At 44.3% G+C, this 21,812-nt stretch overlaps 4 protein-coding genes across 4 annotated transcripts; 1 reads left to right on the top strand and 3 right to left on the bottom strand.

Moving 5' to 3' along the window:
- The first annotated feature begins 2,543 nt into the window (after positions 1-2,543).
- LOC117644838 (deoxynucleoside kinase-like) lies at positions 2,544-3,872 on the top strand. Its single transcript, XM_034384485.1, has 2 exons — positions 2,544-3,277; positions 3,492-3,872. Exon 1 carries the CDS (start codon positions 2,570-2,572, stop codon positions 3,266-3,268), a length of 699 nt encoding a protein of 232 aa, XP_034240376.1. The 5' UTR covers positions 2,544-2,569; the 3' UTR covers positions 3,269-3,277; positions 3,492-3,872.
- Positions 3,873-6,570: 2,698 nt separating this feature from the next.
- LOC117644210 lies at positions 6,571-9,660 on the bottom strand. Its single transcript, XM_034383476.1, has one exon. It carries the CDS (start codon positions 9,658-9,660, stop codon positions 6,571-6,573), a length of 3,090 nt encoding a protein of 1,029 aa, XP_034239367.1.
- A 1,466-nt stretch (positions 9,661-11,126) lies between these two features.
- On the bottom strand, positions 11,127-12,149 carry LOC117644209. The gene has a single exon (XM_034383475.1). It carries the CDS (start codon positions 12,147-12,149, stop codon positions 11,127-11,129), a length of 1,023 nt encoding a protein of 340 aa, XP_034239366.1.
- Positions 12,150-12,416: 267 nt separating this feature from the next.
- Positions 12,417-13,559, bottom strand: LOC117644208 (nucleolar protein 58-like). The gene is made up of 5 exons (XM_034383474.1): positions 13,431-13,559; positions 13,214-13,354; positions 13,017-13,136; positions 12,754-12,942; positions 12,417-12,563 (listed from the first exon to the last, which is right to left on the bottom strand). The coding sequence occupies exons 1-5, from the start codon at positions 13,476-13,478 to the stop codon at positions 12,417-12,419; spliced, it is 645 nt and encodes a 214-aa protein (XP_034239365.1). The 5' UTR covers positions 13,479-13,559.
- Positions 13,560-21,812: the final 8,253 nt, after the last annotated feature.

Genomic DNA, 21,812 nt, shown 5'->3' with positions numbered 1-21,812 from the left:
TGAGCGAGCCCACGGTGCGGCGAGTGCTTTCCAAGCGCCGTTTGGTGAGCTTACCAACCCTCGGCTGTTCAGGCGCTCTAAAGAGGACCCTGTTCAGAAACGCTGTGCCGCTTCACCCTCTTCTTGAATCCCATTGCGCACGCAGACCTCACCTCGAAAGCAAGGATCATGGCTGGTACGGCTCGGGTGCCGGACATTGAGCGCAGAGGTCAAAAGGGCCGGTTTTCAGGCCCCCTCAAAAAACCTCCAACTTTGACGCCTTACAGCTTCTAAACGGTTTGAGCTACAAACATGGGCGTGTGCTCATTGGCTTTATTAGCTCTTTTTCTACAAGATGGCGTCAACGGATCGTGGATAAAAAATATTTTTGACCGTTTCCCCAAAATTTGGGTATTTTCAGTAAAATTTGGTCGTTTTGGGTACGTATTTCTCAAGATATCGGTCGTAGGTCAAATCTGTGACCATATTCTTGTTCCTTGGGCAATTTTACATAAGGATATCAATTTTCAGCCACTTAGCACCAAAAACCTCAGAGTAGTAAAGAAACTCCCAAATTAAGTAAAAAAAGTGGCAAATTTTGAAAACATTGGTTTTCTCGGCCAATAAATTTTTTAGCGACCTAATATTTTAGGATGTTTTTTCTTACCATAAGGGCATCTCAGAAAAAAAAATTTGGTCAAAATCGGAGGGGGTCATGGGAAGGCGTTGCACGTATTAAATAAATTAGCTCAGAGTCACTCGGGTACTCGAAACCGCACCAGCACAGATTGGAATCGCTATCCTTTGGATCAGGAATTGGGGGAATCCCAGCCACCCGGTCTTCATAATTTAAAGGAAATCTAAACAGTTTAATCCCTGCGGGCGGGATGGCTTCTTCGGAGTCCGAATCTGACAGAATTTCGACGTCCAGGCTAAGGGCGTACTCTTCGGCCGCCGCAGCAAAAGCGAGACGGCGAGCGTCCCGCAAGACACGCTCGGTCTCCAGCTACAGGACAGGATCAAAGCATAGGTAGTGACGGAGCCTGGCGGTTCGAGAAAAACGAAAACTACTCCACCCACCTGAGCTACCGGGACATCAGTCAATGGGAGAGGGTCCATAGCATGCAGGGGAGCGCCCGTGGCCGGACCGACGCCGGGCCCACGCCACACAAACTCCTCGGCCGCCGACGGCAGCAGAAACGAGTGTTCCTCGAAGGGGGCGTCGGGAAATCCCAGGAAAGGAGGCTCAGGGTAACCCATCGCCCCAGGGACCACAGGAAGGCCCTCAACAGGCAGATCCAACCCCGGGAACCCTAACACAAGCCCAGGCCCCAACTCCACACCGGGCCCCTGCACGAATCCGAACTCCGGCAGAGGGAACGCTAGGCCCACCTCCGGCAGGACCTCGAAATCATACAATTCAGGGCCAGGCACAAAATTGAGGCCCAAGAGAGGGTGATCAGGTGGGAGGACGTGCATGACCACTTCAGGTTCGAAGTGGTGTGCGAAGGGAACCCAAGGGCCGAGGTTTAAGCCAGGAAGTTCCTCCTTTGGAAAAGACAGGGAGTGAGACAGCGAAATCTTAACCCACAAGCTACAGTCCAGTACTAAGCCCACTTACAAAAACCCTACACTCGCACGCCAAACAGAGAAATCTCGGCCATGTCTGGATGAGAGCAACGGTATCCCATTCCTGCACTTCATGGATCCCGTCGGTAAAGGGGTCGAGCACGAATTGAGGAGACAGCAGGCCCTCCTCACACATCACCCCACAACCACCGCACAGCTAAAACACGCACATGCCACATGCCACAAGAATCGTGCAAACGCCAAAGACGCCACAAGAAAGGGTACTCACATAACCAGAATGTCCCGCAGCTGAGCCACAAAAACACCAGGCGGCACGCGCCTCAAAACGGAGGGTCAGAATCTGATCCATGTTCGACAGCGTTCTACAATGTCCGACAGCGTCCAAGATGGCGGTCCCTTCCTTCCAAGCTGGACGCCACTCACGGAATGACGCCGACGACGCCCGACGCCGGCGTTGGGGACGCCGCGAGAACCGGAAGACGCGACAACAGCCAATCAGGAGTCAAGAATACGTCAGCTGACCTGAATCGACCAACCACAGGCCGAGCGCAACGGTCGGAAACGCACCGCAAGGCTCCGACCTGCGCAAACACGGCGCAACACGGGCTAGCAACGGACAGCTACGGTACGACACGCGACTCCAGCGCCGCTTGCACTGGCGGCGGTGCACCGTACCAGACCGCGCTAGGAACCCGACGCGCGGAGTATCGCCAGACGCAAGCGCGCGCGCAGCAGTTATACACAAGGAGTGTCGTCAGTCGCAACCCGAGTAAAAACCACATAAACATTGTAAACCCGACTGTACAAACAAAAAGAAGTAAAACTATTATAAATGCTTCGCATTTCCTTCATTCGGAGAGGAGTGAGAGGAGTGAGAGTACAAGCAAAGTTTAGCAACTAACAAGTTTAAATTCACAGAGCCACTGTCGACTTGGCGCACCTGGCCAAAATGATTTTCATCATGGTAAACATCGCCTTCTTGGCCATCATCGCCGCACTGATGGTACACTACTTCATGAAACAACATCGCTCGATGGCCCCAATCATCTACTTGGAAGGAAACATCGCAGCTGGAAAATCGACTCTTGCAGCCAACCTCAAGAGATTGGAACTTTTCCCAGTACTAGATGAACCTGTCAAAGACTGGCAAGACGTGGAGGGACATAACTTACTGGAACTCCTCTACACTGACCGAGCCACTTGGAGCTACCCTTTCCAAGTGCTCGCACTAGCCACGCTTGGCCGCCGCCAAACTAACTTGCTGGCTAACCATCCAGAGGGACTGACAGTCCTGGAACGTTCGCCCCAGTGCTCACTAAGAGTGTTCGCCCAAGGCCTCGCCGAGATGAGCGCCATCGGCCAAGAACACATGGCCATTCTACGGATTCTGCGCGACGCCGTCGCCCCACCCACTCAACGACCGATCCACTACATCTACGTGCGCACACCCCCAGCCATAGCATACCAACGATTGAACCGCAGGGGACGCACGGAAGAAGCAGGTGTCACTATCGAGTACCTCACCCTGCTACATGACCTGACTGACACCTGGCTACTGCGAGAGGAAACCAACCCAGTTCACGTTCTGGATGGAACGCTCACCCCCGAGCAATTGCTGGCAGCCGCCCTGGACATTATCCAGAATCTGAGAGGTGACGTCGTGCCAGCCCAGGAGTCCCAGCCCATACGCGAGGAGTAGTCCCATGAGTTAAGTATTTGCACTAGCAAACAGCTAATTAAGTTTCTTAGATTTCAAGGTGCCTACAGAGTAGGATTAGTTAGATAGTCAGGACGGCATCAGGCAAACCAACCAGACAGAGTAGGGGTTGGATACTTAAAAGCGCAGAACTGTGTAGAGTGTTTTTCTGTTTGTTTCAGTTGGAGCTTCACCAGAACTAACACAAATTTTGGTTGGCCCACAGGCGGAACATCCCAACTTCACGCGGTGTTGCAAATCGTGACGACGGTTGTAACATCCGTTTGGAGCTGCTGGAGTCTACCTGGCGTCTAAGATGTTAAAGGCCAACTATTCTTTATTTTTCTTTTTTTAACAACAAGCCGACCCGCGGGCTTAGGACTGGACACCCTAACGCCTGGCACCCAGAAGGTGTAATGGGGAAGCGAGCCTTTGTAGCATCACATCAAGACAGCGAGCAGTCGTCATCAACTCAAGAAAGAAAACTCAAGAAATTACCAAAATTGGACATTTAATCAGACTTGTGAAATCACGTTTAAGTTGAGTGAGAGAGTGGAGAATAGTTCTAAAATCTTAAACCAGTACGTCAGAAAAATTTAAAGTCAGTGTTCAACATGAAGCTGGAAGAAAAGGGTGTACGAGGAAAATTTTAAGAAACTTCGTTTCTTTCATTCAGGAGGGAGTGGTGTTATGATGAGCGATTCTCACGTTTCGGGGTAGTTTCGTTTCTTCTGACTCCTGTGCCCAAACGAGCGCAGATATCGACATGGGGTTTGTTTGTGATGTTAGGGAGGGCCATTGCCCACTAATCGCACACATTTTGAAAAGTTCAAGTTCGTTGGATTGGTCTACGTAGCGTTTGGAATACCCTAAATGTAACTTCCGTGATTGTCCAAGGAGAACATACTCGAACTTTCCGCCCCCAGTGTGGCGGTGTGGTTCGAAAATGCTGCCAACTGTCGATGGGGATTCGAAGCTTGGCATGTCTCGAGCTAATTTCAACCGAAGACCAATACGCCAGACTTCTTTCAAAGGTACTTATGCTGCAACGAAAAATGTCCTCCGTATATTCAATTTCACTACACAAATTTCGAAAAGGCAGCTCTGGACTTCTCCCCAAGCCAAACTTTTAACTTTCCATGACACAAGCCATCAAAGTGGAGTCCCTGGGATATAATTGCATGGGTCGCGGAATTCTAAGATGCTGTACACGGTCTCAAAGCGGGCTAGAGCATTATAAAATGGCGTGTATCAACAATTACCTGTAACTTCCGTGGCACCCTTTACCCAATGTTGCAGCAGCACTGGGTGAAAATTTTTTCCGCTTAAATGTCGGGCTTTGAGTATCATTTGACCCTGGAACGACTTTCAAGCCACAGCAAGCCCGAGTCAGCCGTTAAAGCCGATTTTCACACTTTGTAACTTCCGTGATAACGTAATTTCCGTGATCAAAACACCCTTTAAAACGTATGGGAATACCTTATGGCTCATGTTTTTAGGAAGGTAGTACAAGGTCTTTACTATAAATACCATTGCCATAACTCTAGTATCATCCAGGACCCGAATAATCAGAAAAACTTAATTGGATATTTCTCACTTTCGGCAAATCAGAGACGCCAAAACTACCCCGAAACGTGAGAATCGCTCTGATATGAAATAATAGAGAACATAACCAAAGCACGGCCTCTAGACGGTCATTCCCCAGTTTTTAACCACTGCCCTAGTGATCCTGGCCAGGACCTCAACCCTCCTTCTTTTTGTTCTTCCCTCAAATACCCTGGTTCCTAAATCCCATTGGCCATGCACCCCCACTCTCCACCACACTGTTCTTCCCTATGTTCTTCTGCATCTGTAATATAAAGGCGCGCTGTCTGGCGCCAGCTACCATTCTGTACACGGTCACCTTGTTGATAATACAGAAGCTTCCGTCTCCACGAGACCTTCGACTACCCTTTCCCTCCAAGTCCCTTACACTGCCACACTATAACAGTATTTGCAAATATTGAACATTATGTTTCATTAATACTATTTCTAATAACTGTCTTTTGTTTGTTTTTAGGTGAAAGGCTTTCGTGTCCTGTCCAGTTTGTAACTGTCTGAACAGTTGCTCAACCTCCATCTGTTGGTCCATTTTCTGCATTGGTTTCTGTTGTTAATTGTCAATCAGATCGACTTGTGGTGACATCCATTTTAGTCACTTCAGTGGGACTCATTCATCTGGCTGTTTATGTACAGGTATAATGCTCTGTTTCATTTCATTTGACACATTTGTATGTTAAGTTATTGCCTTTGTTGTCATCAAGTTGAAATAGGAGCTTAAAGAAATCTTTCAAGTTAACTTGCCGTAAGTGATTGTTAAGTGTGGGCGAATCTGTAAATGGTGCTGTTTGGTAATTTATCATTTGCTGTGGTGTAGAAGGGACTGTTTATGTTCTAACTAGCAATACATTCAGCCATTGAATACTCAAATTAATTTTATTATTATCAAATAAACCATTCCAAATTTTCATAATTTTTTTTAATTTTTCCTTTAACATTATAATATATGTAATTGGTGTTCAACAACCATTATATACAGTTTCAATTTAAATCTTTTTGCAAATATTGAACATTATTTTTCATTAATACTGTTTCTAATAACTTTCTTTTGTCTGTTTTTAGGTGAAAGGCTTTTGTGTCCTCTAAACAGTGTGTAACTGTATGAACAGTTGCTGAACGTCCATCTGTTCGTCTATGTTTTGTACTTGTTGTATGCACAGATTACCATGAATGTTCATTTCCAAGAACATCAATGTTCTTTCATAACATACAGGGAAAGCCAAATTAAATAAAAAGTATGGTGACGTTTTAGAGAATCAATACTGTTACAGGATTTGTCTGCATACAGGATGAGATGCAGTTTGTAATGAGTTTGGGACCAATGTCCACTGTCACCCTGTCTTGAAGGTCATTGTAATCTGTCCTGACAATCAGATCTGTAGTTGCTCTTCATAGTTGTCAATCAACTATTTTGTTTTGTAAGTTTGAATGTATTGAAAATACTTTTTTGTTCTGTTGTTTAAAATCAAATTTTTATTCATTATTATTGGGTTGGTATACATTTGAATTGTATATCATTAATATTTAAGTTTGTGCATGGCACTGTTTTCTAAAACATATTTCTAATCTGGTACTTCACATATTTGTGTACATTATATGAAGCAGGCTGTATTGGAATTGAAAGTAATGTCCTTTTCGTTTATTTTTTTTATTCCTTGGAAGTGACTTTATTTATATGGTATTATACTGTTTATTTGAGGCCTTCCTTAATTTACTTTACTTTTGAGCCAATCTAGAAATGACACAAGATCCAAGTATCCTTTGGATCGTTTGACTGCATTTAATCTTTCTATTGTTAACCTTCTTATTAAAATCAATGATGAAAATGAAGAAATCCTTGATAATGCTGTATAAATAAGTCCAATACAGAATTCCGTTTCACCCATATCTAGAATCATCCTGTCAATTCCAATACCTTGACCTTTGTGTATAGTACAAGCCCATGCTAGAACCAGAGGTAATTGTAATCTTGAGCATACCTTTCCTTTTTCTGTCCAAGTTGCTAGTACAGGTTTTATTGGAATGTATTTTAAACCTATACCTGTTAAGTTTATATCATGAAATTCTATCAATATGTACAGTGGCATATTTGGTGGTTCTTCATCTTGTCCATGCAATATTCTATATATATTACCAATGGAGCCGTTTACTAATCCTCTTGAAACATTGATGTTACGTTTGAGCATAACTTTCGCTCCTTCGCAAAGGTACAGTGTATTGACTAAACCATCAGCCTTTTCACTGGAACTTGAAAATGCTTTTCTTGAGTTGTTTTGAGCATTTATGCAAGCAATGGGTTTCTTTAAATTAACTATCTTGTTTATATTGAACTCATCTACTATTTCATTTGTTGCACATAATTTTAAGCTGTTAGAAAATGTGCCAATTTCTGTTTTTGTAAGTAATGATACACACCTTTCATTTATTTTCTTTAAGTCATATTTTGAACAGTTTCCCATTGATACTCTTTCTAGGAAGTCACAGTAATTACTTACATTAGCTCGATAATTTTTGCTTAGGAAGTGTACATTGTCTACACATCTTAACAGTAACTTTCCTCTTTCCAAGAGACCATTTCCTTTTGTGTCTCCTTTAAGAGATCTGAATAGTGCGGAGTCACCACATGGAACAAGCTGATGGCAGTCTCCTATTAAGTAAACGTATAGATCTCCAAATGGTTTCTGATTATCTTTCATTTGTCTGAATCGTTCTTCAATAGCAGCCAAAAGACGGCAACCAATCATTGAGTATTCATCTATTAGAGCAAATTGGATTTTATGCTTATCTTCCTGGAACTTCAACAAGTCATCAGCTACAAGAGGTGTTATATTTTTAAATCTTCTACCTAATTTTAAGTATGAATGAATTGTATGTCCATTGATCAATTTGGCTGCTGTTCCAGTAGGTGCCAATAAACATACACTTTCAGTACCAAGCTTATCAATTATGTAATTAAACATATGTTTCAGTACTGAAGTCTTTCCTGTACCTGCTGAGCCTTGTATAATTGTAACATTTCCACTTACTTTGGATCCTTTGATTATTGATAGTACTTGAAGTTTCAGTTCTTCCATGACCTTCTTTTGGCTATCATTAAGTTTCATGACAGGCAGTTCAAATTTTTTTGTGTTTGAAATTGGTTCTCTTATTTTGTCATATATAGTATTAAGAACTTCATCATCAAGGAAGAAGTTCCATTTTTTCCAGTTGTTGTTTTTATCAAGAGGTCTATATCCAATCTGAGTAGATTCTTCTTTTCTGATTGGCATAAGTGATGATATAGGTTCAAATTTCTTATTATCATTTCCTTCATCGTGATTGTTTGTCTCTTCTGGGAATTTTTCTTTTAAACAATCCATTGTTTTCTTGAAGAGGTACATATTAATCATTTCTTCCTTTTCTGTGACTTTTTCTTCTTTAAGTTTTATATCAATGTTTAAGTCACTTATTGATCTCCATGGCACAAAGAAGAAATGCAGCCTTTCTATATCTTCTGTTTGCAAGGTAGTCATCTTTGCCATCTTTGGAAAAATTCTTATTATTGCTGGTTTCTTCCGTTTTTCAAAGGAACCTTTCCTTACACATATGAATTTACAAAATTCATATAGGTTCAAATCATCCATTTCTGTTGGTCTTGAAGCATAATATTGTATTAATGTTTTGTTCTCTGTGTTCGGTTCTAAACTTGACCATGAAAAGTGATTCATATTTAATATTACAAAGTCTCTACTGCATCTATAAAAAGGAAACCCCATTAAGTAATGCATCACTTCCTGTGCACAGTAATCTCTTTCTGCACAAGCAGATATTAACAACTTCCGTATAGTTTTCTTGCAAGATTCATTGTCATTTTCACCTGATGTTGTTATATTTTTGAGTATTTCACTATATTCTATAGATTTACTTTCACATTTTGAAGCATACTTAGCAATGTAGTGGTAAATGCTTGTCTCATTATAAATAGGCGATATGTCAATATTAGCTCTCCAGCTCTGAATTAGCCATTTATTAAGTTTGTTGATCAGTGGGTCATTTCTTTTGAATATCATATCAGTAATTTCACCATCTTCAATAATCAATCTTGACGTTTCATTTAGTTCAAATGGAAAATTATACTTACATTTTGTAAGTTTCTTTCCATTTTTGGTCTTACATGTCTTTTCCGAGCATTTTGTATGCCTTTGAACTCTATTAATAAGTTGTGATAAGTCTTCTTGTAAGTTAGTTACATCAGAAAGTCTCATTGCACATGGATGAGTTTCTGTAATAGTGCAATTAACATCAGGGTTCTCACAACTAATTATTTCATCAAAATACTTTAGGATATCATTTTGGATCTTCTCATTATCAATATTTTTAAGTTCTGGAGCGTCATGAAACCAAGCTACTCCATGTAGATGTATGGAACCTCTGTGTTGGTATTCATATCTGTACCAGATGTCTTTGACTTTATATTTCTTTGAAAAACAATGGTCAATGAAATATTGTGATCTCATGACAAAAAACTGGTCAAATAATAGAGGATTTTCTGCCATTATTTTCCGTTTCTCAGAGATACTTAGTTTGTTTGGATTTTTAATACCAAGTAATCTGAATGGGTCAGGCCAATGGTAATCTGCACTACTTAATGTAAAGAATACAGTTGGAGGACCAATATCATTTACAAGATCTAAGAGCTCACCACATCGTGAACTCCAGTATGGTCTTGTTGATCTTATTTTTGACCCATAGAACATTATTTGTTTTGCTGTATTTGGATGTTCTTTTAGATAATCTTTTAACTGTGACAGTGTCATTTTTGAAAATACTTCATTTTTCTTCACAAATGTGTTACCACAGTTAAGGGCACTCCATCTCATTAAAGTATTCATGAGAAATAGGGTGGGTCGAAAATCCCAGAATTAAGCGGCGTATGGTTTTGTTTGCAGTTGACCATATTAGAAAAGAGATCCCACAATGCTGGGGTCTGGTGACGTCACCTTCCATCTCTTTGGAGGCTCCAAACTTGGGTCTAATAGTGAAAAATGGCACTTTTGGCCCTACAGGGACCAAACCAGGCATCGCCCAGGATGCGGCTATCTCGCGATGGGTGCGGAATATGTTCCTTCATATCCCTGCAAAGTCTGGGCGATGTGGCTCAACATCTTGGTTAAGCCCGGGCACTTGTTTTAACGCTAAAACAAAGTTGCAAAACACTAAAAATTGGATTTAAGGGTCTATTGTTTGCTCAAAGGTCCTATATACGTATATAAATGGAAACGGATCAAAAAATGCAATTTTTTGGTATATATAACTTTGTGATCGGACGAAAATTGTTGCCACGGCGAAACTTTACACATTTCAGCAAAAGCTCAAAAACACTAAAAAGTGATCTTTAGGAAAATATGTATTGCCTGTGAATCCAATATGACCATTGAGTTCGAAAGATCTAAAAAAATGCAAAATTTTGGTATATAAAGTTTTGTGATTGGACAAAAACTTGATTTGTTGTTAATTATAGAAGAAAGTGTAAACGTTCGTCGGGCCATCTCTTGCCTAACAAGGGCTTTGCTTCGCTTTGCTTGTGAATTATTTTGCAGCAATTCGAGTTTTTGTCCAAACACAAAACTTTATTTACCAAAATTTTGCATTTTTTTTTAGATCTTTAGAACTGTATGATCATATTGGATCCACAGGTAATTCATATTCTCCTAAAGATCACTTTTTAGTGTTTTTGAGCTTTCGCTGAAATGTGTAAAGTTTCGCCCTGGCAACAATTTTCGTCCGATCACAAAGTTATATATACCAAAAAATTGCATTTTTTGTTCCGTTTCCATTTATATACGTATATGGGACCTTTGAGCAAACAATAGACCCTTAAATCCAATTTTTAGTGTTTTGCAGTGTTTCGCCCTGACAAAGTTATATATACCAAAAAATTGCATTTTTTGAGTTCTTTCCATTTATATACGTAAATGGGACCTTTGAGCAAACAATAGACCCTTAAGTCCAATTTTTAGTGCTCTGCAACTTTGTTTTAGCGTTAAAACAAGTGCCCGGGCTTAACCAAGATGTTGAGCCACATCGCCCAGACTTTGCAGGGATATGAAGGAACATATTCCGCACCCATCGCGAGACAGCCGCATCCTGGGCGATGCCTGGTTTGGTTCCTGTAGGGCCAAAAGTGCCATTTTTCACTATTAGACCCAAGTTTGGAGCCTCCAAAGAGATGGAAGGTGAAGTCACCAGACCCCAGCATTGTGGGATCTCTTTTCTAATATGGTCAACTGCAAACAAAACCATACGCCTTTTTATTCTGGGATTTTCGACCCACCCTAATGAGAAAGTATCTAAATCTTTCATCCTTTGCGAATCGGCCATCCTCAAAGTTCATCAGGTACTTAACATAATCTGTCATTTTTACCTTTCTTTGAGAATCAAAAGTAGTAATATCTCCTAATCCATGAGGAAATAAAGTTGGAAAAGCATTTGTAAAATATCCTGGACTTTCAAACTCATTTATCGGATATTTACCTATTGTAGGGAATGGGTGAATATTCTTTGCTAATGAATTCTCTATTTTTTCTGTTTGAGAATAATCAGTTATGTTTGGAATGTCTGTAACTACTATTCCCAACTCTTCATCATCTCTGGTTTGTGAGTACATATCTTCAAAATCACTTTCATTGCTTGATGACTCACATTCTGAGTCAAAACTGTCTGGTATGTTTTGATTTACATTGTAACCTTTCATGTTTCTATACATATTTTTATTTTCTGGCAGTAATTTTAAATTGGCTTCGCTTATTTCTATGTCCTTGTAAAATGGATTATTTTTCTTTAACCATAACAAGGCATTGTGTACTTCAGACCTTCTGACTTGAAAATCTTGATGTGAATTTGAATTGTCAAGCCTTATCGTTATTATGTTATTCAAATCCTCAATTTTGTGAGGTAGAATGTCAGCTATTTCTTGTACATTTTGTGGGAAATTTATAATATTTCCTTTGTAACCATACTGACAGTTTTGAATCTTGTACAATGATACAACAGGGTGAATTCTTGCTATAAGTTGTCTTTCAACATATGTGAGTATCTTTAGGCAATCTGGAACTACTCCTGGATTGTATTCTGTTCCCTTCCTAAATATATTACAAGTATGGCACTTCTTTTTTGAGTACAGGTCAGTAAGGACTTTCTGATTACAAAGTTCGCAAGTTTTCCAATGGATGGTAGATTGGTAGATACAGAAGTTGAATTGGATTGTATCAATTGAACTGTTGTACTTAAATCCCCGTTGGCTCATTCTTGTAACATACCTTCTTCTTGTATTTAATGTTTTTTCCCTTAGTTTTTCCTCACTTGTTTTTCTTGACCTTCTAAGGCGCATCCTTTCTTTCGCCTTCTTTCTTTCAGTTCTTATTTTAATTACAGTGTATTGGTTTCGCTGGTGTCTTTTTTTAAATTTTTCTTGTATTCTTGTCTGAAACGAAATAAGCATTTGTTTTCTTAGAAGTTTTATTAATATGAACCAAAAGTACATTCCTTTTTGATTTGGATCTATATGAGTTTCTTAAGGTACATGTAAGATTTTATCTAAATGTCTCTTGTTTCTTCTGTAGATTTTGTCTTTTTCTTTTCGTGATTTGATTTGCATATCTGTTAATTTTGCTCTGTATTTTCTAGTTCTTTCCATGCTTGTTATTTTTCCTTTTTTTACCTGGAGACACAAATTTTGATCTGAATTGTCATATAGATTAATTTGGAGGGTTATTTGTAAACTGTAAATCAAAAGCTTTTCCTAGCAAACCATGGTACAAAAGATAGATTGGTTTATCAGATTGACATTTTTGGTTGAGTGATTCTATTCTTCCTAATATGTTTGACAGGAGTCTTTCGGGAAGATGTACATAAGCAATTTTATCTTTGAAGGCGTTATCAGTTAATTTCAATCGAATTCTTTCTCCCTTTTTGGTGTTTACATGCTCAAAAGCCATTATTTTGTACGGTTTTCCTTCTACTAAGTCCCTGATACTAAGAAATTGAGGCATTTCTTTAAGCTGCCTATTGAGACTGTTCAGATCTTCATCGTCAGAGGACTGTTCAAAGAGAATACAAATCTTATTATGCCTTCTAAAATATTTATGATATTTTGAAATGTATGTTAACTTACATTTTCTTTCTTCTTTCCTTTTTCTTTCTTTTCTTTTTTCTTGTGAGACCGTTTCTTTTCCTCTTTTGTATTCTTCGAACTACTTGGTTTCGTCTCATCACTTTGATGTTCTTGTTCATCCTGCAAGTCATATAAAGTGTTTATTGTAAATATCTTTATTTTCATTTCAGTATCTTTCTAATTGTTAAACTAGTTACCTTTTTCTTTTTGTCACCTTCCTTACGTGACTTAGTTTTCTTTTCATGCTTTTTTTTCTGTCCTTTCTCTTCAGCATCTGAATCACTTCCATCAGGACTTTGATCATCACTAAGGCCTTCATCTGTGCTTGCGTTTGACTCCTAAGTGGAAGATATTGTTGTGGTTATATTTAAATTTTCTATAACATTGTATTTTTAAAATACTTTGTAACTGTACCGTTGACTTTGTCCTTTTCTTCCGTTTCTGGACTTTCTTCTTTTTCATGTCATTACTTTCTGACGCTTCAGCGATTTCATCCTGTAAGAAATTTTTATGAAACTATCTGTATGTTTTATATAGATTGCAATTTTATTGATTTTCCTTACATCACTTGATGATTCTTCCTTTAGATATTTCCTTTTACTTTCGAGAGAACTTTGACTGCTGTTATACCCGACGGGAACCGATCCTAGCCGCAACGTTGCCTTCAAGGTGCCGCACGTTGCCTACGTTTCGGGCCCGTTTACGTTGTCTGCCGCCGTTATAGCAACCAGTCCGCATCCGTTGGTTGCTCCGATCACGTCAAATCTGATGGGAGGGAACGGATCCGCATCAAGGATCGTTAGGAAACGACGCCGCGATATTGCTGTCACATTCCCGGCTTCATGTTTCTGGCCCCACGTTGCTGCGATGTTGCTTCCACTAATACATTGCAACTTGAATGTGCCGATGTCGCCGCCACGTTGCCCCCACCAGGTCTTCCGCACGTAACTCTGGACATGAGTCTGCAACGACGCCGTGCAGGCGCCGTCACCACGTAGCCCTGACGACTGAAAGGCGCTTTCAGAAACACCATACTTGTGCGATGTGCCAGTGACATGGTTGCAGCGACGTTGCCTCGCGGTGGCCGACGCAACGTCATGGCGGCTACGTTGCTGCCGTAGAACGGCTCCGACGTCGCTACGGCCACCGACACCCCACGTGCCAGCGACCGCGCCACCGCCACGTTGATTCGTCGATACTGTGGCGACCCCATGGCAACAACACAAAAACCAGGTTCCCTGCAGGACACTCAGTATAACGTCGCTGCTACGCTGCCGGCTCAACGTCGTCATGGCCACCTTCCGCCCACTATGCCATTGCCACGTAGATTCGGCAATCCCATGGCGTCCTCATGGCGCCGACACAAAAACAGGGTCCTCTGAAGGATTCTTAACGCATCGTTGCTGCTACAGCACCAGCTCAACGTCACCATGTCCACAAACTGCTCACCATACCGCCGCCACGTTGATTCGGCGATCGTATGGCGACCTCATGGCAATGACACAAAAACAAGGTTCCCTGAGGGACACTAGATGCAACGTTGCTAAAACGGCGCCGGATCAACGTCGCCATGGCCACAAACCACCCACTATGCCACCGCCACGTTGATTCGGCAATCCTATGGCGACCTCATGGCAATGACACAAAAACAAGGTTCCCTGAGGGACACTAGATGCAACGTTGCTAAAACGGCGCCGGATCAACGTCGCCATGGCCACAAACCACCCACTATGCCACCGCCACGTTGATTCGGCAATCCTATGGCGACCTCATGGCAATGACACAAAAACAAGTTTCCCTGAGGGACACTAGATGCAACGTTGCTATAACGGCACCGGATCAACGTCGCCATGCCTGCAAACCGCCAACCATACCGTCGCCACGTTGATTCGGCGATCCCATGGCAACCTCATGACAAGATACCTACACAAGGTTCCCTGAAGGACCCTCAGTGTAACGTTGCAGCAACGGTGCCAGCTCAACGTTGTCAAGCCCAAGTACCGCGCACTATGCCGCCGGAACGTTAATTCGGAGATCCCATGGCGACCTCATGGCAACGACACAATAACAGGGTTCCCTGCGAGACACTCACGGTTACGTTGCTGTATTGGCGCCGGCTCACCGTCGCCATGCCCACAAACCGCCCACCACACCGCCACCACGTTGATTCGGCGATCCCATGGCTACCTCGTGGCAGTGACACAAGAAAAGGTTCCCTGAAGGACACTCGGTGCAACGTTGCTGTAACGGCACCGGCTCGACGTCGCCATGCCCACAAACCGCCAACCATACCGTCGCCACGTTGATTCGGCGATACCATGGGTATCTCAGGGCGCCGGCCGACACAAAAACAGGTAGTCCTCTGTAGGACACTAAGTGTATCGTTGCTGCAACAGCACCAGCGCAACGTCGCCATGCCCACAAATCGCCCACCATACCGTCGCCACGTTGATTTATCAGCGATCCCATGGCAGCCTCATGGCAAAAAAGGTTCACTGAAGGACACTCAGTGTAATGTTGCTGTATTGGCGCCGGTTCAACGTCTCCATGCCCACCAACCGCCCACCGTACCACTGCCACGTTAATTCGGCGATCCCATGGCGACCTCATGCCAAAGACACAAAAACAAGGTTCCCTGAAGGACCCTCAGTGGAACGTTGCTGCAACGGTGCCAGCTCAACGTCGCCATGGCATAAGCCACCCACTATGCCGCCGCCACGTTGATGAGCCGATTACATTGTGAACCATACTGCCGGTACGGCAGCCAATCCTAGACGTGGCCGCAAACGCGCTGTCGCCACGTCGATTCTCCAATCCCATAGCTGCATGTCCAATCCACAAAGTCCGTTAGTGCCATTGGTTCTCGATCATCATGCACCTCCCTGGGAATCGTGACCGATGTAAGAAGCGTAGTTTCACCAAGCCAAGTTGGTCCAAAGTTGGGGCCAAAGTTGGTCGCAGCGCAGCTTGCTTTCGCTGCTCACTCGCCGTCCGCGCTGGGGTCGGTGGCAACACAAGCAGACGGTTCTAAAGCAACCCTACCCGGTACCCGGCCTCTGCTGCCCTATGGTGCGTCCTTGCACCTCACAGAGTGCGGACCTCCAGGATCCGAAACAACAGCGGTCACCTCGCGCCCACCCGTGATTCCATCCACCTGATCGACCTTTTGCACGAAGTTGCAACTTTGATATCACGTGGATGTTTCAATGGAAATTTGGTTCTCAATTCTACTTCACAAAAAGCGATAAATTGTTCTTATCCTGTCGCTTCCCTGGGTGCAGCTAGGCTTATTGCAAATTACGGCCCGCTGTTTAAATAGCAACAAAATCACCGTAATTTAGTTGTAATTAAAAATTTGATTGTTGAATATTGAAAAAAATCTCCCCTTCCTCCCTTGAAATAGCAGGGTCGCGTAAGTTTGAAATTGTGTTCGCGAAAATTGTTTAATGTTAATTTGGGGTCACGAACTGAAAAAGGTTTAGAACCTCTTTTTTTTCAGGTTGCCTCTGTATTGAAGAATGGAATTGCGAATGGAAACAAGATAGCTTACTCCTTTTCCTTTGACGGTCCAGGTGCCCTACAAAAACGTTTCTGGTGAAACAAAACGTTTTAGCTGTCTCAGACCTACTCTGCAGATCCAAAATAAAAGACAGCCGCGTACTATTTAGTGTAACCCACAACGTCCCACGCTCGAAAACGTGAGTCACGCTTGTCCCACGCTTGCAAGTGTGAGAAACGGTGTCCCAAACTTGCTGCCTGTGGTTCCCGTTACACTGTGGTTCAATGTCACAGGACCCACTCTTTCAAGTGTGAGACAAACTGTGTCTGACGCTTGCAGGCGTGAGAAAAACGTGGCTCACGCATGCCATGGTGGTTCACACTAAACAGTGCGAGACGGTTTCACACTTGCATTTGCAGTGTATTCTCCGGATACGGTTGCACGCGCGTTGTCATACTCGCTCAGGGCTCCCTAACTGCCCCAGCCCACCCGGGCCCGCGTCCGTCGTGCTCCCTCTTCTCCTTCCGCACTCCGCCCCTCCAGATTACTCATGACCAATAGGAAGAACGGATTTTCGTCCGCGCACTCTTCTCTCACCCAAAGGAAAGGCTCCCTGGGCTAGAGTGGACTAACTAGGCAGTGATGGGCTAGACAGGCCTAACACGAATGGGTAAAACCAAAATCCAAATGGCGTCTCCTGTCCTACCTTAGTAAGCAGGCCCGGCTCAACGGAGGAAGGCTGACCCGCCCTGCCTGTCGTTGGAACTCGGCACGTCTCGCTGGCCCAGCCTGGACTGAGGGAGCGCCTACGCTTCGCAAACCGTCTTGTCCCCGTCTTCCCCTCTCCCCCTTTGAGCCAGGCCCTGCTCCGCTGGCACTTCTTGTGTTGTTTGGTCGTGGGGCACGCATGCCGGTGCCGCTGGCGGCGGCGTAAGCGGTGGCGGCCGGAACGAGGGGGGGGGGCGCTTACCGCGTGAGTCACGCGTGACCGTTCTTTGGCTTACCGCGCAGAGTGTCGCGCCGGTGGCGACGCTCTCCCCTCCCCGGCGCCGAAGTGGTAATAAACAGCATCCAGCGACTCCCGATTTTTACGACCGCCAACGAATAGAATTTCAATAAAGTCACAGTCTTGCTTAAAGAGTGTCATAGGCTAAGAGCTCGCGCTGAGAGAATGATTTTGATACCAAACAACCAGAAAATCGGACGCCTTTGAACTGAAACACACCGTTTCATGTTGCTTCGCGATGTCAGGCTTACACAAAAAAAAAATCACATTCAATGAACGTTAATGAAAGCAGATGATACTCGTTTGGTTTTCTTCTACGGGGTAGTATGTGCTCATTCCAAAGATAGTATTTAAAAACTGAGTCCTTTGTGCCGTAGCCTGCACCGCCGCGCCATGAGACTAGCTTGGCCGCGCTGTGCCGGGTTTGGGCCCCCCCTGAGCTGTAGCGGGGAGGGATTGTCAATGCTGCGCGCAGGCCGTCGCGCGCGAGGAGGGGGTGCTATTGTCGAATTCCGCGCAGGCTGCGCCGCAGCCACAGACTCACCAGCCCGCCCCGGCAGCCAGTTCCTATTATATTGTTAGGATACGCAATTAGGTTTTGGACTCTCGAGTAAAAGCTAGCTGACACCTTTATGTGTCTTGTAGTTCTAGTTTTAGGTATGTTTTTAAGTAAAGGCATCTTTTATCTGCTAAAAAACCCGTTGCGACGCTCAAATTTTTTGGGAAAGGAACCAGACTTGGAAAGCAGCCAGCACCGCAGGCCAAGGTAGGCGTGGACAATCCACGCCAGGCGTGGAAACTGTCGAAACTGGCTCAGCATCGCGAAGCCTGTTGCGACAAGACACGGTCCGGCGTACACCTACCTTGTATATAAAATTGTAAAGATAAACCTAGTGCAAGCGCCCGCCTAGCTGCACCCAGCGAAGAGGAGAGGGGAGGCAAGAGGGGCGGGGGGGGGGCCCAGGCCATGGGGCCCCGCCTGCAGGGAGGGGGGGGGAGGGGGAGGGGAAGATGCCGGGGAGGCGGAGCGTAACCTTTCCGCAAGCGCGCCGGGCCGGGCGCTGTACCGGGGGGGTGTTTGTCGATGTTTCCGCGCTGGCAGCGAACCAATCACCCACCCATTCATTTTTCGCCCCCAGCCCATTTTCATTACAACAAGGTTGGTTTCAGGTCTCTTCAGTAAAGGCTAGCTGGCACCTTGAAGTGTCTTGTATTGTTCTAGGTATGTTTTGAAGTAGCTAAAGGTCTTAAGGTACTATCTGCTAAAAAGGTTGGGAACTGCTGACCCAACCGTGCGTTAAGCCTTGGTGATGGGAAATGGGGGGGGGGGGGGGCAGCGAAGGTCACCGCGACTCCGCCTGCGGCAGCCGCAGCTGACCGCCGCGGTCGGTGGTGCGAGGTTGCACCTCACAGGGTGCATTTGACTGCGGTGGACGAAAAGGAGGCGCCGTCGAGTACCGCTCTGGGACTGTTGAGCAAATTGCAAATCACCGTTCGACCTGTTCAATTTCCTTGAAACGCCCGCTGTGGTCGGAGCTCTTAACGGAGCACCAAGGTAAAAACGTATTTATAATCAGGAAAGAATGGACAACAAAATTAGCCCAATACACTGATTACGCCCTAGGCCTAAAATCAGAAAAACGAAGTAATACTAGGCTGGCATTTTCTGGAGACGTACAATCGACTGGAGGGAAGACGATGCCGTTGAGCCCCCCTCTGGGGCTGTTGAGCAAAATACCCACTTTGCAAAAGAACGCTCAAAATGTTTGTTTTTTTAAAACCCCCCTGCGTTCGGAGTTTTTTTCGGAGCACCGAGCTAATAATGTTGAATTGTTCAAAATAAATTCGGAATTGAAAAGCAACTGCAATTTACGAAAACGACGTCAATTTGCCACAAAACCGGTGTAAAGCGCAGATTTCTTTAGTCCGGGTCTTTGTCCAGTCATCTTTCCCGCGCTTCTAAGATGCCCGGGCAAGGCCCAAAAATGGATGTTATGAACGCCAAATCTTTTCCTTCCGGTCGCCATGTCCTTCCCCCCCCGCGACCACCCAGGACGTGTCAAATCGCCCTTTCTCCAGTACTCGCGGCGCGGCCCCGCAGCTCCCCCACCACCACGCGGTGGCGGGCCCCGCCCGGAGCCGGGAAGCGTCTTTCTCGCACCCCCCTTTCTGTGGGCGGGGTGCGAAGGAGACCGAAAAGAGCCGCTTCGGAAGGACGGAGCGCGCTTGGATGCTTACGCGCAGAATACACTTAACGGGAAATTCTGGGACAATAAAATAAATTTTGGGAACGAAGTGCTGTTTCACCTGGGAGTTGTCCTTCTCCGTACGGTCATTTCTGAACCCAGTACGACGGAAAGTGGCACGCTGTGACTGACGTTCGTTAACTCTGTTGACGGGGCCAAAATTCACGGGACGGAAGTCAAAAAGGGGTGGACATGAAAAAGGGGAAATCGCCGATATCTGCCCCATGTGCGTGTGCGTCAGCAAAAAGGGTTTTTGCCCCGCCGCTGGAAAATACTCTTGGGCGGCGAGAGCGCGGCTCTCCGTGGCCATGGTCTAGGTCGTCGCCGTAGCAGGGACCACAGTCCGCGGAGCGCTTCGCTTTGCTTTCCACCCGCGCACAGAGACGCGCGGGAGGCAGCCTCTGCCCCCCCCCCCCCCCTTTTTAGGAGGCTAGCGAATGGAAATGATGCCCGACTGCGAAGCCTATTTCAACTGGGGGCACCCGCTGATTTTAGAGTGTTTCCAAAATCGATGGGCTAGCTCGAGACGATAGTGTGATTTTTTCTACCGGCGCACTATGATCTAGAATCCCCCAAAACGCGGGAAAAAAATTTAGAAAAACGAAAGTGCTCTATTTGGCTCCCGTGTGGTTTTAAAACTATCCTCGAATGTCCATCTGACAAGAATCAAGTCAAGAAACACCTCGGTCGGTCGCCTCCGACTAATGGGAGGCTCCCAAAGTTGACAAATTTGTCAAACTTGACTAAACGTTTGTTGACGTTCTTCGTTGAGGTTCAGTCCGTCCTCGATTTCCCTGGGAAGGCGGGTTCGAACCCTCAAACCCTATATACCATTTTAAAGGTCTTTTTTCAGGCTTTTTTTTGCACCATACGGTGTTTTTATGTGTCATTCTCGGTTTAATGGCAAAGCCGGAAAACTCCTTTACACAATTTAGCAAAATTGGTAAAATTCGAATTTTTGAGAGAGTCGGGATCAAAATGGCTGGGTTTGGCTGGGTTCTGTCGGTCAGTTTTCAGTAGTCCGGTCACCATAGTTTGATAATCCATCGGCAAATGCTGCGACCACCTGCGACCCCGGTATTCTATAGCCCTCAAACATGGGGTTTTTTAAGCTTTTTAAAGACAAAATTCCGTCCGTGCCTGCTTTTTCTCACACATGGACACATAAATATATGGAACGAACGGGCTTCAAAAGTGCTATCAAGGACATATATTTACTCTTAGTTCATACCGGAAGTGAACTCAAAATCACCGGAAGTGGGCTCAAAATCACAGAAAATAGGCGGAAAAATGCCGAGATTGAGAAACGTGAAACCGAAAATGAACTCAGGGACATCAGAAGTGAGTGTGCAGGGTGCAAATGGAGACTTGCTGCAACTTTTCCGCAACATGACGTAAGGTATCAAGGAAAATGCGGAACTATTCTCACTCTTAGAAAAGCAGTTTAGAAAAAATGGAAAGGAAGAACTCAGTTTTACTCCAAAAATAAATTAAGGCATGTGCCTTTTAGAATAACTTTCGCGTTCTGAAACTAGTTAAATTACATTTTTAAAGTGAGTACTTTCCAATTATTGCCTGGCGGACTGAAGTAGATTCCTCAGCGGGGTATTGGTCACAGTTACAGCTGGCAATAATGGCATTTTTGTAATTAAATGAAACTTACGCTCTCCATGTTGGGCATTGGTGTAACCTTTTTCCATTGCTGGCCAATTCAAATATTTAATTAAAAAATTGAATGGCAGAGTAAAGCCGCTTCATCGTTGTGTTATTTCTTGCACAGCCCTTCTTCTTTTTACAAACTAAAGGTCCCAGACCTCGAAACTAGTGCCAGCAGCTCTTTACCCGACTTCGATTATCTTATACAGCTATATTTTCTCAATTTTTAGTCTTTTAAGCTTTTTTGCAGTTTTTTTCAGAGGCATGTCACCATAGCTCAAAACTTATGTCAGATTCGGATTCCCCGACCCAAAATACCTACTAGAGTAAGATTTCAAGGCCGTAGGAATTTTTTTGCGTTTTCGGGATTCAGATCATAGTGCGGCGTG

Source organism: Thrips palmi, unplaced genomic scaffold, assembly GCF_012932325.1.
Source record: "Thrips palmi isolate BJ-2018 unplaced genomic scaffold, TpBJ-2018v1 HiC_scaffold_18, whole genome shotgun sequence".
NCBI lineage: Eukaryota > Metazoa > Arthropoda > Insecta > Thysanoptera > Thripidae > Thrips > Thrips palmi.
This window is presented reverse-complemented; position numbering and strand designations above follow the sequence as displayed.